Below are 16,454 nucleotides of genomic sequence, written 5' to 3' on the forward strand. Positions count from 1 at the left end.
TTTATTTGCTGCAAAATGAGATCAAATACACCAACACTGTCTCTAAAACCTGTCATTAATTTTGCCATAAGATGAAGTCAGTTTGCTATCAGTCTGTCATTGAATGGGCTCAAGTTCGCCATTAAATGCAGCGTGTTTCTGATTATAGAGCAATTTACTGAAATAAATCATTGAAAATCACCCATCGATTGCTCTCTACATGGACAGAAATTCACATTTAGCTATTACATTTGTACTCAGCAACCTTCCTGCTCTACAGGAACATAACCAGATTATAACCAGCTGGAAGAAAACTGAGCCAATTCCCCCAAGATGTGCTCATTGACAAAGACTCATTCAGACTGATGGCAATAGGTTGGCAATCTGTCTGCATTTATAACTTAGGCAGCAATTATGTGGAAACCTTCAACAATCTCTGAGAGTGACTGCAGTCAGTCCAAATCAAACTGGAACTGTTTGCAAGGTTGCCTCTATCAGGCAACCTGTGCAATCACCTTATGATCAAAAGTAGTTGTTAGTGAGCAACACACTCAATCGCTGGGAAACCCTTTAGTCACAATTAGTAGCAGAACATAAATAAATCCAGTGCGCTCATCAGGCAGTCAGTGTCCTAACCTTGCACAGGCAAGGAAGGTCTTTCAGGGTCACATCTGCAAGTTTGCTGCACATTGTACGTAGCTTGAAGTCTGTTTTTGTTTTTTAGGTTCAGTGACCCGCGACCAAAGAATGTCTCATAAAAGTGCTGTTGACATGAAAAAGAAAAGCTTGTGATAAAAGTATATGCACTAGGAGGCTACAGCATCCACCTGAAGCTCAAAGTCCAGCTTATAATCAGTTCAGACTCCACACATGTATCCTTTATCACCACAGGGGAGGTGGTTATAGGCTTCTTCCTAAAATCCACGATCATCTCCATAGTTTTTGATAAGTCCAAGAAGGACAATTGCACTCCCTACTTAAGAATATGGTACCTGGCTTTCACACTCATTAGTATAGAGCACAAACAAAATCATCAAAAGAACATGTTCCTGTGGTGGTCCAGTGGAGGAAAGAAGATTAGAGAAGATTGGATAAAATGCCATCAACCATCACATGCTATAACCACATATCAAGTCAGGATCAATGATATGAATCCTCACAGGTCTCAAATAGAAATATAAGCTGAAGAAGAATTAAATTAAAAAAGGGTGCAAAGGTTTTTGCACCCTCTAAATGTGCCAGAATCATATTTAGTAGAGTGCCCAATACATCATGAAAATCCTGCCTGACCTACAGGCAAGCTGGAACACATTCAGATTTGTATGCACTGATATAGGAGATTTAAGAACTACAGGCTTGTAGTCATCAGTGACTGACAACAGGCCCGTAATGCCATCGGGGCTTTTCTTGCCCTTCTCAGCCCAGAAAAGTTTCACAACCTGCACACTGCTTTGCCCGGGAGCTACATGAAATCAGTTCATCAGGGCCCATTCTGATGATTCACCTGCATTAACAAGAGAGAAAAAGGGTGTAAAGTGCTTTAGAAACTTTTAAGTTCTGATCATTTTATCACATTCACTAATCTAAAGTTTATACATAAATGTTTATACATAAATGAGCTCAGGGACTTTGTGGTTCCTGTGAAAGTTCTGGGCTTAGTAACTAGTAGCATGATATAGTAGTTGTAAAGGCAAGTTGCCTCTTGTTTGTCAAACAATATTCTGTATTCGGAGTATTTGTATGTGGAATTTTTTGCCTTCAAACCTAGAGCCTGATTGGGATAATTTAAAAATTTTAAAATTAAACTGAAACGTTGTTATAAATACCTAACTAGCGACAGGCAATCTAGTTTTGTTGTGGGGTGTTGCCTGGTTCATATAACACATGTGTCCCTATGTAAAAATAAACTAAACTTAAAAAAAATTAATTAATTGATATCTAATGTACAAAATTCTACAACCTGTTTTAGACGTTTTGTACATCCCTGTAAATATGAGCCAGTGCTGACAAGCTTTCATGTATGTGGCATTATCTGGTCACATCCTTTCATTTATATAACTATTCCGGCCTGCAAGCATCGCTCTCTGGAGGTGCACATGAGATGGAGATGCTGAAATGAAATTTTGGCTTGCAGAACACATTATCGAATGTCTGTAAATTTCAGTATTGAATCAAAATCCCTGATGAAATCAAACTCCGGATGGATGCAGCCAGCAGACTTATGTGGAGTAAAAGGCATCATATAGCTGACATGAAGCAATCCTGCCTGTGTTGCCTGAGAAATATAACAGAAATATTTACTGCAGAGGAAAGTTGCTGACAGGGTTGTTCTCCTTACTTGCAATTAGATGACTGTCAGGCAGACAGTTATAACTGGCTTCTTGATAGTATACAGGTGCTTGTCAAACCTAAGGTATTTTGTAGGTCGGTAATTAAGGGCTGAGTACGTTTCACATTTGATACCTGTACCAGTACTTGGAATTTAGTACTAATTACTTGTTTATTGGTACTTTACTTGTTTTAGAATGATAGAGTGCAAATTTTTGCTTACAAAGTAATTCCATATTGTCTGATAATGTCAGTGATGTTGATGCCATTGTCACAGTGTTTGCGTACAACAGTATTAAATAGTAATCTTAGACAACTATTGCTTACTGTATACTTAGGTTTTAGGCATACTATCTCACATATGGTTAACATGTTTAGCGTAACTAGCATGCTAATAAGAAATTTCAGTGCCGCTAATGTAAAAATGTTAACCACACATATTTCTGATAACAGCTTATTAGACTCCCTGGACAACATGTCAGTGCATGAATAAACATTTCTTCATCATCATGTGCTGTGGGTTCAACTTCTTAAAAGTTGGAAGGAGGCATGCTAACATTAGCTAACATTTGGCTACCAGGTTACCAAATACAATACACCCTTTAGCTTTTATTTATTTTGTACTTGACCAGGCGTTTCTTCAGATTAGATGTGTTGCCATGGACAGCATTGTGTTTTACACTACAAATGTTTCAGAAGTGCTCATCTGTGTCAAGTTTTGAAAATTGTAATCACAACTGAGATTGTGTTTAGCTTGCTACCGCTACCATTGCTCTGTTTGTTTGTTGCTATTCAGTATGTGGATAGCATGTGAACAGTATGCTCTACAATATGAGACAAATAAAAGGCTATATGTAAGCTTGTTTCTGCAACTGAAAGAAGGAAAAACATTTTTCCCCATCCACAAGTAAAAATTTCAACTTACTAATGTAAACTTTCTGGGAAAATGACTTGAAATTAACAAAATAATTTTAACCTCCTAAGACCCGAACTCTTTTATGACATGCATTTTTAATTTCCCTTTGCTATTTGGGGTGATTTGGACCTGATGAATGTAAAAACAAAGAATTACCTGATTTTTTTTTTTTTTTTTTTTTTTTACCTCATTTTTGTTTCTGAGAAAAATGAGATCCAAATAAGAGGCCACTGATTTTAAATTCTGTTAGAACAGTGGCAGTATAATGTCCTCGTAAGTGGATATCAGGCCAAATTTAGACAAAATTTAGACAACCTAAAATGTCACATATGTGGACGCCAGGTCCTAGGAGGTTAAAATCTAATAAGTTAAAATTTTGACATGGCAATGTTTGTTTTTTTTAGTAGCAGAAACAAGCTTCCAAAATAAATGGATGAAATACTCAGCTAGAAAATATATAGCAGCTAGTTTGTGCTAATACGGTCTCTCAATCACACCACCACACAGTACTGACCCACACATACAGTTCTTACACACACACTGGACATTCTGGACATTGTTTTCACTTCATCACTTAAATCACTTTAAGCATATTTGCACTGCAGAAGACATAATGTGGATTGCACAACACTGGACATTATATTCTTCATTTCCAGTTAATACTTGTACAGCTGCTGTTATTGTGTATATATTTATTTATATTTCTTCATACATTCTTATATAGTTCTATATTGTGTATTTTGTTGTACAGTTATTTTATTTTCAACTTTAATTTATATATTTTATCTTATTCTTTCCCAGTTAAATTTACCCTTCATTCTAATTTGTGTTGTACAGTTATTTCCTTTTTAACTTTAATTTATATTTTATTCCTTCCTAGTAAAATTTACTCTTTTTAATTTTTCATATTTATTTCCCTTTTTAATTTTTCATATTTATTTCCTATCTTATTCATAGCCTTTTCCTTTTTTGTTTTCTTTAGGTCACGAGCAGTTGTCCAAGCATTTCACTGCATATCGTACTGTGTATGACTGTGTACGTGACAAATAAAATTTGAATTTGAATTTTTAATCCTGCTAATGTAGTGCAACTGCAAGTAAACACATCTAAACATTAATAGTCCAAAGGTGTGAAGTGTAACAATATTCACTTTTTAAAAACAGCCTTTTTTAGTGTTAATGGTTTAAATATGAAAAAAAAAAAAACATGATGATGACAGTGAGTAAGTGGGGGTGGAAATGTACATGATATAAACACTGGTCCCACCCAGCCTGCAAACTGCAAGAAAATGTGCATCTGTAATATGATATTCTTTCTTCTTTCTCAAAGGTCTGATTGCTGAAAAGAATGACTTGCCCATCGAGGAGGAAGATGATGAGCGAAATCTCAACTACAACCCTCCAGCTCAAAAGTCCCTGCAGGAGATTCAGGAGCTGGACAAGGATGATGAAAGTCTGGTGAAGTACAAGCAGACCCTGCTGGGGCCAGAAGCAATGATGGCAGGTTGGTGTGTGTTTATTCTTTGGCCGTGGAAGAGGAAGATTCATGAATCACGCTGGTGCCCAGTCTTACTGCAGCTTTATACTTTAATACTATCCACTTACAACAACAATTTGTGATGCACAAACCTGCACATACACACACACACACTTCCTACGGACCTGCTTGTCTCAGCATCTCTAACCCAGCAGCCAGTGTTATGGCAGCTGATATCAGTACAGCTCTGACTCCCTCACTGCTGTAACTCAGCACCACCTCATCTACAGCTTAGTAGCATTGAATTCTGTAAGAAAGGCTATAATGAGACAATGGAAAAGCAGCAAAGAGAGGGGAGATGACTTTATCTTCGAAGAGAAGCTGTATGCTGAATACCGAAACTATCTCTAAATACAAGCTTGGGACAAGATGTTTTTCTAGTGCTTCTAAATGTTAGATACTGTATTTTAAGATGCCTTTTGATACTCCAGCATTAGTGCAATGGCCAGCCTCTGATTACAGATCAAATAAGTGGTATCTAATGTGGCCAGCTTGTTCATTTTTCCTGCTACTGTTCATGATGTGGAGCTCAGTCAATCAGGAAAAAAAGAAAAGATGAAAACTGAACAAACAAAAGCCAAGCAGGTACTTGAATTCTGCAATAATGGACTGTTTCTCCTCTTCAGACGCCTCTGGTCCTAATGTCAAGGTGACCAGATTGACCCTGCTGTGCGATGACGCACCTGAACCAATTACTATGGACCTGACAGGTACCCAGTGCCTCTGTTTTGTCACTTCTTCACTAAACTACTTTTTCTCTCTAACCTTGTCCAGCTGTGGATACGATATGGTGTTGCTGTTCACTTAAACAGTTTAGTGCTTTGCCCTGAAGCAAGGCATCCCATCCCACTGTGCTGCATTTTTTGTGCAGTAAGACTGCAGTGGGTGTGCCAGTGCTCGAGAGAGGGGAGACAGCTAGATGTTTGCTTAGTGGACATACTCTTTTTTTTTTTCTCCCTGTGGCAAACTAAGGACAGAGAGTGATCTTTCTCATATTTAATTACAGTGTGTGCATGTGTTGAATGGTAATTGTAAGTGTATGTCACTTCCTATAAGAGACATCTGTGTGTGTGTGTGTGTGTGTGTGTGTGTGTGTGTGTGTGTGTGTGTGTGTGTGTGTGTATTCACAAGTCTGATATGCATGCGCTGTATTTAAGTGCATGCCGGTTTGCTTTTCCACCCTGATGTGAGGATTTCCCTGCCTGTTACAATCACAGTCACTCATAGATGCACATTCACACACAGCTAATAAGAAAGGTCACCTGGTTGCTAGGCAATGCTGATTTTGTACTGTGCAGTTCCCACTAATACAAATGCAGAGCGATGAAAAGCATCTAGGAGCACTTGTTTCAGAGTAAAAGGCTCTGCTGGACTGTATGGAGCTTGAAGAGCATGCTATGTTTCCACATCTAAAGTTTTCAAAATGAAAACCATTGGAGTAATCTTGGGCTAAGCTGCCCATTAAAAGAAACACTGCATTACAAAGTGGCAAAGATTTTTAAAGGACACGGCATTGATTATGTACAAGATGTTCAGATAGACTCAGCTATCCAATGACTAAAGCTGTTTAATGTCTACTGTGGCCTTGCAGGAGCTGAATGAAGTGTGGGGCTAAGGTGATGTCATAGTGAGTCATGAGTTTATTTCAGCGTGGGCTGTGGAAACCTTTATGACAACCTGCAGGTGTGGAATATGTATGAGTTTGTCAGGGAAACAGGCTTTAATGAGTGGTAATAACGCAAATTATGGAAAATGCAGGATACTGTGTTTACCAGGTCATAATTCCTGTACTTCTCCATAGAAGTGGAATTCAAACCTCTGGAAATATCTGGAGAACCATTTCAATACAAGTGAAGACTCGGGGAGTAAAGGTTCCTAAAAAATTATTTAATTCAAGCACTGCTCTGAAAGCTTTTGTTACAATAACATTTATGCTCATCATCATAGCAAGCGGACAAAAAAAACCTTAATAACTGATAATGGAGGCCTTGCTTTATTCATTCCATCCCAAATCTGTCGATTTCGAGAACGTTTGCAGATTTGCATAAAAATGTTTATAATGCAAAGATTGAACATATATAATGAATGCTGTGAAATTTTTAGCTTTATATATCAAATACTTTTAAAGTTATATTTGTTTTGAAAAATGGTCCAAAGACCCCCTTTCAATTTTGTTGGTTTTTTTTGCTGTGGAAATGTTTGAACATGTTGCAGTCTTTTATCCTGTCTTCTTTCTCTCACCCCAACCGGTCGCAGCAGATGGCCGTCACTCCCTGATCCTGGTTCATCCGGAGGTTTCTTCCTGTTAAAAGGGAGTTTTTCTTTCCCACTGTCGCCAAAGCGCTTGCTCATAGGGGGTCATGTGATTGTTGGGTTTTTCTCTGTATTATTGTAGGGTCTACCTTACAATATAAAGCGCCTTGAGGCGACTCTTGTTTTGATTTGGCGCTGTATAAACAAAATTTAATTGAATTGAATGAATACCTCAAAACCATCTTCACTGATCTTTCTTGCCATCAAAATGAATCAGGATCTGTAATTTGGGACAAATGCATCAAAAAATGTCTGATAACTGGCTAGTTAATAATATATTAATACAATATAGTCCAGCACTAATAAAAAAAAGTCACTCAATGACAATAATTCGGAATCATGCTTATTTCAGTTTCACAGCACTGTAAAATAAACCACTTGGAATATTTTTCAAGATCAAAGTTACAACAATGGAAAAAAAGACATTTTCATTCAACTTCCACGCTGGATTGAGTAAATATGACAAACTGTACTACAAAAACAAAAATTTCCGTTCATAATGTAAAACCCGGGTCATTTTATCTCCATCTGTGTAAACTTTGGACAAACGTTGGATGATTGCTGTGGAATTTTAGCATTATATAACCTTTTCTTTATCTTTGTGACTAAGAATTTCATGGTAAAATTTCATTTTTCCACATGCTTTTGTTATTGTGAAATGTAACTATATACCAGAAATGAGTTCAAATATGGCATTTGAGTGCACACTGCTGGATTGAAAAAAATCTTTGAACTATCCAACACTTCAACATTTTTTAATGTACCAAATGACTGATTCTGATTCATTTTGATAGTAAGGAGGACCAGTGGATATATCAGTATTTAATCTTTGAGATATTCATGTTCATGTTTTGAACTAAAAAGAAGAAGAGAGATTGGCGAAAGCATGACTCTACAGAGTAGCTGCAGTATAATAACACTATAAGCCATGCTGGTATCATGTTGCAGTCAGATAGCTAAAACCACTTCAGTGGATGCATTAGAGATCCCATTTTGCACTCTAGGCTGTGTTTGTATACGCACGTGCGCGCGTGTGTGTATATGTGTGTGTGTGTGTGTATTGATGTTACAGAAATGGAGAGGGTTGGAAAAAATGTAGGGTGATATTGCACAATAGTAGAGTTTACTGACCTGACAGTGTGTGGGGAGAAGAGAAAGCAGACACTCAGCCTGACTGCACGCTTGACTGGTCATCCCATCAGGGACCTTTCACTTTTGGCAAGGTTACTTGGGTCCACATCCTAACCTTAACATCTGAAATCATAGCCGTCCCTTCATTCACCCAGAGGGTGTGAAATTTATCTCGTATATCAAAGTACCCAGTCTCTGTCACAACAACAAGGTGGGTGGAAAGCAGACTTTGCTCTGTGGTCCAGTTACATTATGTAATATATTATTCTATTCTAACAGGATCATATACAGTCATGTGAAAACTCTTTTTCATCTTTTTCAAAATCCTGTAGGAGAATGTCTGGCCTTCTGTTCATGTCCTAAGGCTAAAAAAAAACCCAAAACAAAATGAAGATCTTTGAGCATCCCAGTCAGCGTTAGGATTCTAATCTGACTGAGATGCTTTGGCATGACCTTCATGTTCAAAAACCCTCCAATGTGTCTTAATTAAAACAATTCTGCAAAGAAGAGTGGGCCAAAATTCCTCCACAGTGATTTGAAAGACTCATTGGCTTCTATCAGAAACACTTGATTACAGTTCTCCCTGTTAGGGGTGGCAAAACCAGTTATTAGGTTTAGGGGGCAATCGCTTTATCACACAGGGCCATGTAGGTTTGGATAACTTTTTCCTTCAATAAATGAATCCATTATTTAAAAACTGCATTTTGCATTGATGCTGGTTATCTTTGTGTGATGAAATGAAACATGTATATGTGACAAAAATGCAAAAAAGTAAAAAATCAGGAAGGGGAAGGGCTTTAGGTAAAACTGGCCCGTGTATTGAACATTGATTTTGTTTAATCACAACTAAATGAAAGGAATAATATAAATCAAAGAACGTGAATTGAAAACCACGTTCTTGCTCACATGCACTTATTTAATGTTTCTTATTTTGAATAAACCATCTTCTACTTATCCTGCCAGTCATCAACATCTCTTTACTGTTGCCATCCATTTCAGTTTTAATTGAATGACACTTCTTTGTATTTTTTTTTTTCGTCATTTCTAATTAGTTGAGTGAGCCTGGGTGTTAATGCACTGAAACACAAGAAATGCAATTGTTTCTGCACAAAAATAGCTTTTTAAGGGTTTTTTTTGTCTCAGTGGAAATAGCAGCAAGACTATCAGGTATATAGATAGAGATTTTTTTTTCCTGTGAAAAGTATAATGTTTAATAATAAATATCTTATAACCAAGTAGAAAAGTCTAACTTAAAGCTCTAATATATTGTATACCACATATTGCACTCTGTGTGGCCACACTGCACAAAGCAATATCCGTGACTTTGACATTTGGTGCTTTGGTGTCCTAAATGCAAGCACTGGCTTTGTTAAACTTTCATGTTCCCGGGGTTGTTTTGCTGAGCGTGCATGCTGCTGCGCATTTATTTAGACACACACTTGACACCAAGCAGCCTCTGCAACATTTATTATATTCTGTGTGTCTTATGTCAGTGATACTTCAAGGGTATATCCTTTATGTGTAATGCATATAATAAAGTCGACTGAGAGTGAACAGAAAACATGATGATTTATTCAAAAGAACTGGATGCTAACCTGAATATTTTACCTCAGCTGTTTGAGCGTCAGAGGATGAAACAGAGGTGAAAGAGGATGAGCACTTTTACCACAAGCTGGTGTCTAATGTCCGAATGTTTGCTCTGCAACGTGTTACTGATTCGTTTTTCTGTGATTTGAGTGCTCCACAATTATCATATTGTCACATCTTATACTTATCATATCTATTAGCTAAGTAGCTGGCTCCTTATTTCTGAAGGGATGACTCGTTTACACCCTATATGACACAACCCCACCCCCCCATTTATCCAAGCTGGGGGCCAGCACAAGGAGGGTCCTAGCTTGTGAACCTGTGAAGCTGAGATTGTGTCTCTTTCTGGTCTTGAACTGCAGATGTTTTGCGTTTAAGATGAAGATGTTCGCCACATTGGCTTGAAAAGGTGCCAGGGCAAAAATGCAATTCTTAATAACAACATTTCAGGCCCCTACTGTCATTAGCTTGCTAATAAAAATGCTTTAAGGGATGAAGGTAAAACATTTTTAGACATTTTTTATAGCACTGCTTGATGTCAAATCCAATTTCACCCAGTAAATAGCAGGCACTGAATGAAATTTAGGCCATTTATTTTAAAACAAACACACTAAAAAAAAAAAAAATTATATATATTATTATAATCTTTGGCCGCCATAAATAAAATGTTAATTTTCGTAATCCATCACTTTGTATTAACCTGGGTTACACTCCTCCACAGAGAAGCAGGAATTCACCATAAAAAGTGGTTTTCTAGATAATGCAGTTTTAAAATAACTGGAAAAAAACATCTAAAATGAATGATGAGGTGGGAAGTGTTTGATGAACTGACCCATTCAGAATAACCTTTGCTGCTAATGATAAACGAACCCTGGACTACACACAGAGGCATAATTGTGTAGGCAGTGTTAACAGATAGTGGTGTAATCAGTCAATTATAGCCCTGACTGACATGTATCAACAACCACTGGGTGGATGTTTCTCAAGTCAGCCCAGTGTGATCCTTTGACTCTTATGCAGCACCAGCATCGGGTCAAAATCATAACTTGCAGCTGTTTTGACATTTTTCTCGCTGCTGTGCCGCTACACATCCGCCCAGCTGTTAACTACTAATGACTGCTTTGTATACGGCTGGTGAGTTTAATGTGCGCTAATGCATCATATTTAATATGAAGTGTGCATGAATTTTAAATGAATAACTAGTCTGAAGAATGTGACACAAGCACGTGTAGCTGTTAGATTAATGGAGTGGAATAAAAAAAGTAGAAGGCTTCTCTATAGTATGATGCTCATGTAGCACTGCTGTAATATCCATGTATTATTATTATTAAATAAAAGATATAGATATGATTAACCCTGCTACAGAATATAATTCTATAATTGACCTTTGAATTAGGTCAGCAACCAGAATGACTACTTAAAACTGACTAGACAAAGAAAATTACAAATTTGTGATTTTGTGGCATAAAAAATAACAAGCAGTGATCGCCATTGGTGCAATATGTGCAAAGTGTAAGGTTTAGGCTTGTGTGTGTGTGTGTGTGTGTATCCTTGCATGCATACTTGCTGGTGTTCATACCTGCTTGTGTTTTTTTTGCAAGAGAGAAGGGGGGGAGAACAGGTAGACAGCTTTCCACATTGACCTATTTTCTCAGTCAGACGCTCCCAAGGGTGGCCAGCTTCTTTTCTCTTCTCTCTGTCTCCTGAGACGAGAGTAGGGAGAGGAAGGAGGTGCACAGGAAGGTAGAAAGGAGGTTATATGAGAGGGAGGGTTACAGTCTGCAGTTCAGAGAGGGAGATGAGTCCAAAGAAATGAGACAGAAATAGAGATGGAGAAGCTACCGAGGTAAATGGCATGTTTGGTTTTTATCTGATGACTTTATCTCGCAGCAACAAGAAGCTCCCAAACCACAAGGGGATGTGCAGATTGTCAAAATTAAGACATAACCACATACTGTAGGAACAGTTAGGCGTTTATATTTATTTATTTATTGCGAATTTAAATGTACATCTACGTGGATTTTTAAGATGTCTTGCTTTGATTCTCTGACTGCCTCACTTCTTCCTCGCATCATATCACTGCTATCTGTTTTTTTTATTTGCCCCATTCTTCTATCTCTCCTTCATCTCCTCCTCCTTTGCTTCCTCTTTTGTTTCTCTTTGTCCATTAGGAAGCACTCAGGACTGATGGTTTGGTTTAAATTGACATATAAAGTGATTAGGCAGTGGATGCATTTCTGATTGCTCTGTGCTTTTTCAATGGGCCAGGATGCTTTGCCACCACTGCAGTATGAACTCATTCAACCACACCACACAACTGAGACACTTTTACTATACAAAGAAACCATACTGGTTTTACCCAGTAACAATAAATAACCAGTATGTCAGAGTTCCTTTAAAGGTACAGTCAGCAATTTTTTTCAGGTTATTTCATAATTTAAAAAACACAGTACATAAATTAGTCATCTTCCAAGAAATTGATGCGTTTTCATAGGTTATTTTATGGAAAGTGCCATGTTCCCTCCAGTCAACCTACAACTGACAGGTTATACAATACCAGCCAGTTATACAGTAAGCTAACAATATGCCTGATAATATTTTGATAGAGCGTCCTTAAAATCGCACTTTCTCCTTGATTATATTCTCACATCCTATAATAGTTTATTCACTAAGCATCAGAGTCCAACAAAGTTATATCGACTTCCAAGAAAGTTTCATTAATACCAGCTAGCAGCAGGTAACAGATGCTAACAGAGGCTAACATATGCTAACAGAGGCTAATTGTTTTAAGTCACTTCTTAAAATCCACTTGTTTTGATTGGCCACAGTGTTTGACTGAGAGTTGTTTTTGTATTGTATAATGTATAATGTTAAGTACTATTCTAAAGTGCTTTATAACTAAAAGTTAGCTTGGTTTGGCTAACTATGGCAAAAACAGCAGCACCTGCTGACAGAAAAGTTCTCAACAACTCACCTCAATATTATTGTCATTTGTCAGAAGTGAGCTGCGCTGACTCTTTGACTTCTTTCACAAACTTTTACAGCATCCTCCCAAATAAACAGACATAGACGCTTCTAGCACTGATAGCTGAGGTAAACGGTGGACTGACAGCCTTTCACAGATAGTGGCAAAACTTAGCTTTGCTAAATACACTCAGAGATTTTATGGTGACTCTTGGGTTATAGTGTTAAATATTGCAAAATCATTAATGGATTATATATGTGTTTTTTATTCCATGATTTATTAAAATATGTTGAAATATAGCATGTAAAAAAGTAGCGAAGCACTCTAACCAGCTGTGTCCGTGATGGGGCACATCTTTTTGGTTTTGGCTGCCAAAAACATGTTTGTCCTACATCAGCTACCATAGCTAGGATTATGTGCTTTAATTGGGAGGGACAATCTGCAATCTACTAACATCTCAAGGGGAAAATGTTATGCACTATAACTTTAAGCATATTTTCTTTTTAAATTTACTCATTCCGATTTAGCAGAAAACATGAGAAGACAATTCTGGGAATTCACTGGCATCCCTCTTTAAACAATTATATCATGGCGGTCATATTATGGTGCAATTCTCCAGTTGCTGTGTAAGTCAGTAAGCTACATTTCTGGATATGTAAGAAGCAATAAGAGGGTGACCCTTCTAGTCATTTTACATGTGGAGTGAGTGATGTCATACATGTCATGTGGTCCATTAGGGATGTTTTATTGTTTCTTTGTTGTTGATTGTGCAGGAGACCTGATCGCTCTGAAGGAGAAGAGCTTCTCCTTACAGGAGGGAGTGAAATACAGACTAAAGATACACTTCAAGGTAAGTTGGAAAGATACAGTCGCACAGGATATATTAAGGATGGCGAGCCTTAGTGTGGGTTACTGTGTGTGTGTGTGTGTGTGTGTGTGTGTGTGTGTGTGTGTGTGTGTGTGTGTGAGAGAGAGAGGGGTGGAAACAAACAGATGGGAAGGTATCTACTGGAAGTGATTAAGAGGTGGAAAGGGAGACACAGTGCTGAGTAAGCCACCACGTGCTATAAAATCAAACCACCAAAATCAAAGCAGACCATTATCTTTTTTTAATGGGCTTTTTCAGTGCTGCTTAATTTTATAGTGCTTGTAAAGCTTCATGCTGGAGATGAAACCCTTTTAATGCTGTGGAAATAAGACTCGGTGGGAGTTTTCACGTTATCAGCTGTCTTTGTTACGTGAACACTGAGAGGCCAAGGGCAGAACTGCAGAATATGGCAGTTTGCACCAAGACGTTTTTATACAGCCAGCTCACTGGAAGAGTCTGTCCATCTTGATTCTTTGCTGGCAGTGGATTAGAGGTCACTTAGGTGGAGCCATTGGAGGAGCACACTCAAGGTTGTGATCCACTCTGACACACTGAGGCTCAAAGGAAGGATACACACAATAATTTCTCAGGGAAGATTTGTCAGTTTCTTTTTCTCCAGAGCCCTTTCATTAGCTTCCTTTCTGTCACTGCACTGTGCTACACATTTAATGCTTTCGGGGGATTTTCCACGTCAACAAACTCTTCCAGTTTCATGTTTTTTTTCTGGGCTTTTATCTCTCTTGAACTATTTTCTCTTCTAACTGCATTAGCTGAATGTTCCTCTTTGTGGAAGCCCATTATGGTTTACCCAGACATATATGACACTAACAGCTCCATTTTCATATGTTTCCATCATATAAACCACATTTGAAGACATGCATCAGTCTCATAGTGACCTCTCCTCAGTTTTACTCTAATGCACAAAGACTATCAATACATATTGTAAGTCTTTTTGATTTATAATTTGTCTTTGCAAAGGGACAAGGTATCTGTCAGCCACAGTACAGGATACAGTGAGAACACTGTGTTCAAAGGATATCGTGCACAACTGACTACATCTCGTACTGTAAAATTATAAGGAGACAGAAACAGGTAGGGTAATTTTCCACAGCTGTCACTTCTCACACTGTGGGAAATTGTCCACTTCAGTAGCTTTTGTACTACTGGAAGTCCTCTGTGTGGTTTAGTGGAGGCAGCACACATAACCAAAATATTCTCCCACTGGCGCCGTCACACAGGTTTTGTGCTAGATAGCCGGCAGGCTAAGTTCGGAGTTGTGGTGTATGTGTGAAAGTGACTTTAATGATTGTGTTGATGTTGTAAATTCCCCTGAAAGGATAACGTTGCTATAAATGCTGCAAATGAACATTAAATTTTTATTTGAATGTGTTTCCGTATTGCCAAGTGCATGCAGAACTTTTTTTCTACACTGAACAAAAATATAAACGCAACACCTTTGTTACTGCTCCCATTCCCCATGGGATGGACGTAGAGACCTAAAATTCATTCCAGATACACAATATAACCATCCCTCCCAAACAGTGGTCACAAATCAGTCCAAATGTGTGGTAGTGGGCACATCTGCTATATTGAGATAATCCATCCCACCTCACAGGTGTGCCACATCAGGATGCTGATCTGACATCATGAGTAGTGCACAGGTGTACCTCAGACTGCCCACAACAAAAGGCCACCCTGGAATGTGCAGTTTTGTCTCACAGCAAAATGCCACAGATGCCACAAGCAATGAGGGAGCGTGCAATTGGCATGCTGACAGCAGGAATGTCAACCAGATCTGTCGCCCGTGCATTGAATGTTCATTTCTCAACCATAAGCCGTCTCCACAGGCGTTTCAAAGAATATGGCAGCACATCCAACCGGCCTCACAACCGCAGACCTCGTGTAACCACACCAGCCCAGGACCTCCACATCCAGCAGGTTCACCTCCAAGATCGTCTGAGACCAGCCACCCAGACAGCTGCTGGAACAATTGGTTTGCACAACCAAACAATTTCTGCACAAACTGTCAGAAACCGTCTCAGGGACGCTCAACTGCATGCCCGTCGTCCTCATCGGGGTCTTGACCTGACTCCAGCTCGTCGCCGTAACAGACTTGTGTGGGCAAATGCTCACATTCGATGGCGTCTGGCACGTTGGAGAGGTGTGCGCTTCACGGATGAATCGTGGTTCACATTGTTCAGGGCAGATGGCAGCTGAGAATGTCCCAGTTCTTGCATGGCCAGCATACTCACCGGACATGTCACCCATTGAGCATGTTCGGGATGTGCTTGACCGGCGTATACGACAGCGTGTACCAGTTCCCACGAATATCCAACAACCTCGCACAGCCATTGAAGTGGAGTGGACCAACATTCCACAGGCCACAATTGACAATCTGATAGACTCCATGCGACGATGTGTTGCACTGCATGAGGCAAATGGTGGTCACACCAGATACTGACCGGTTCTGGGTCCCCAGACCCCCAATAGCGCAAAAAACTGCACATTCCAGGGTGGCCTTTTGTTGTGGGCAGTCTGAGGTACACCTGTGCACTACTCATGGTGTCAGATCAGCATCCTGATGTGGCACACCTGTGAGGTGGGATGGATTATCTCAATATAGCAGATGTGCCCACTACCACACATTTGGACTGATTTGTGACCACTGTTTGGGAGGGATGGTTATATTGTGTATCTGGAATGAATTTTAGGTCTCTACGTCCATCCCATGGGGAATGGGAGCAGTAACAAAAGTGTTGCGTTTATATTTTTGTTCAGTGTATATGTAAATGTAAAGAAAAAAGTAAATATCTAGTTAGTTATGTTTGCTC

The 16,454-nt window shown here is 38.9% G+C and overlaps 1 protein-coding gene across 1 annotated transcript in view; it reads left to right on the plus strand.

Moving 5' to 3' along the window:
* arhgdig (Rho GDP dissociation inhibitor (GDI) gamma) overlaps positions 1-16,454 on the plus strand; it is a 33,928-nt gene that overhangs the window by 11,484 nt on the left and 5,990 nt on the right. Inside the window, exons 2-4 of the mRNA XM_085453645.1 lie at positions 4,553-4,726; positions 5,386-5,469; positions 13,529-13,605. Of these exons, the coding sequence (XP_085309771.1) occupies positions 4,553-4,726; positions 5,386-5,469; positions 13,529-13,605 (335 nt within the window). The remainder of the gene's footprint in view (positions 1-4,552; positions 4,727-5,385; positions 5,470-13,528; positions 13,606-16,454) is intronic.

Source organism: Copadichromis virginalis, linkage group LG4, assembly GCF_057382275.1.
Source record: "Copadichromis virginalis isolate Kocher_CV1m ecotype Utaka linkage group LG4, C_Virginalis_male_GT1.1, whole genome shotgun sequence".
NCBI classification, from domain to species: Eukaryota; Metazoa; Chordata; class Actinopteri; order Cichliformes; family Cichlidae; genus Copadichromis; species Copadichromis virginalis.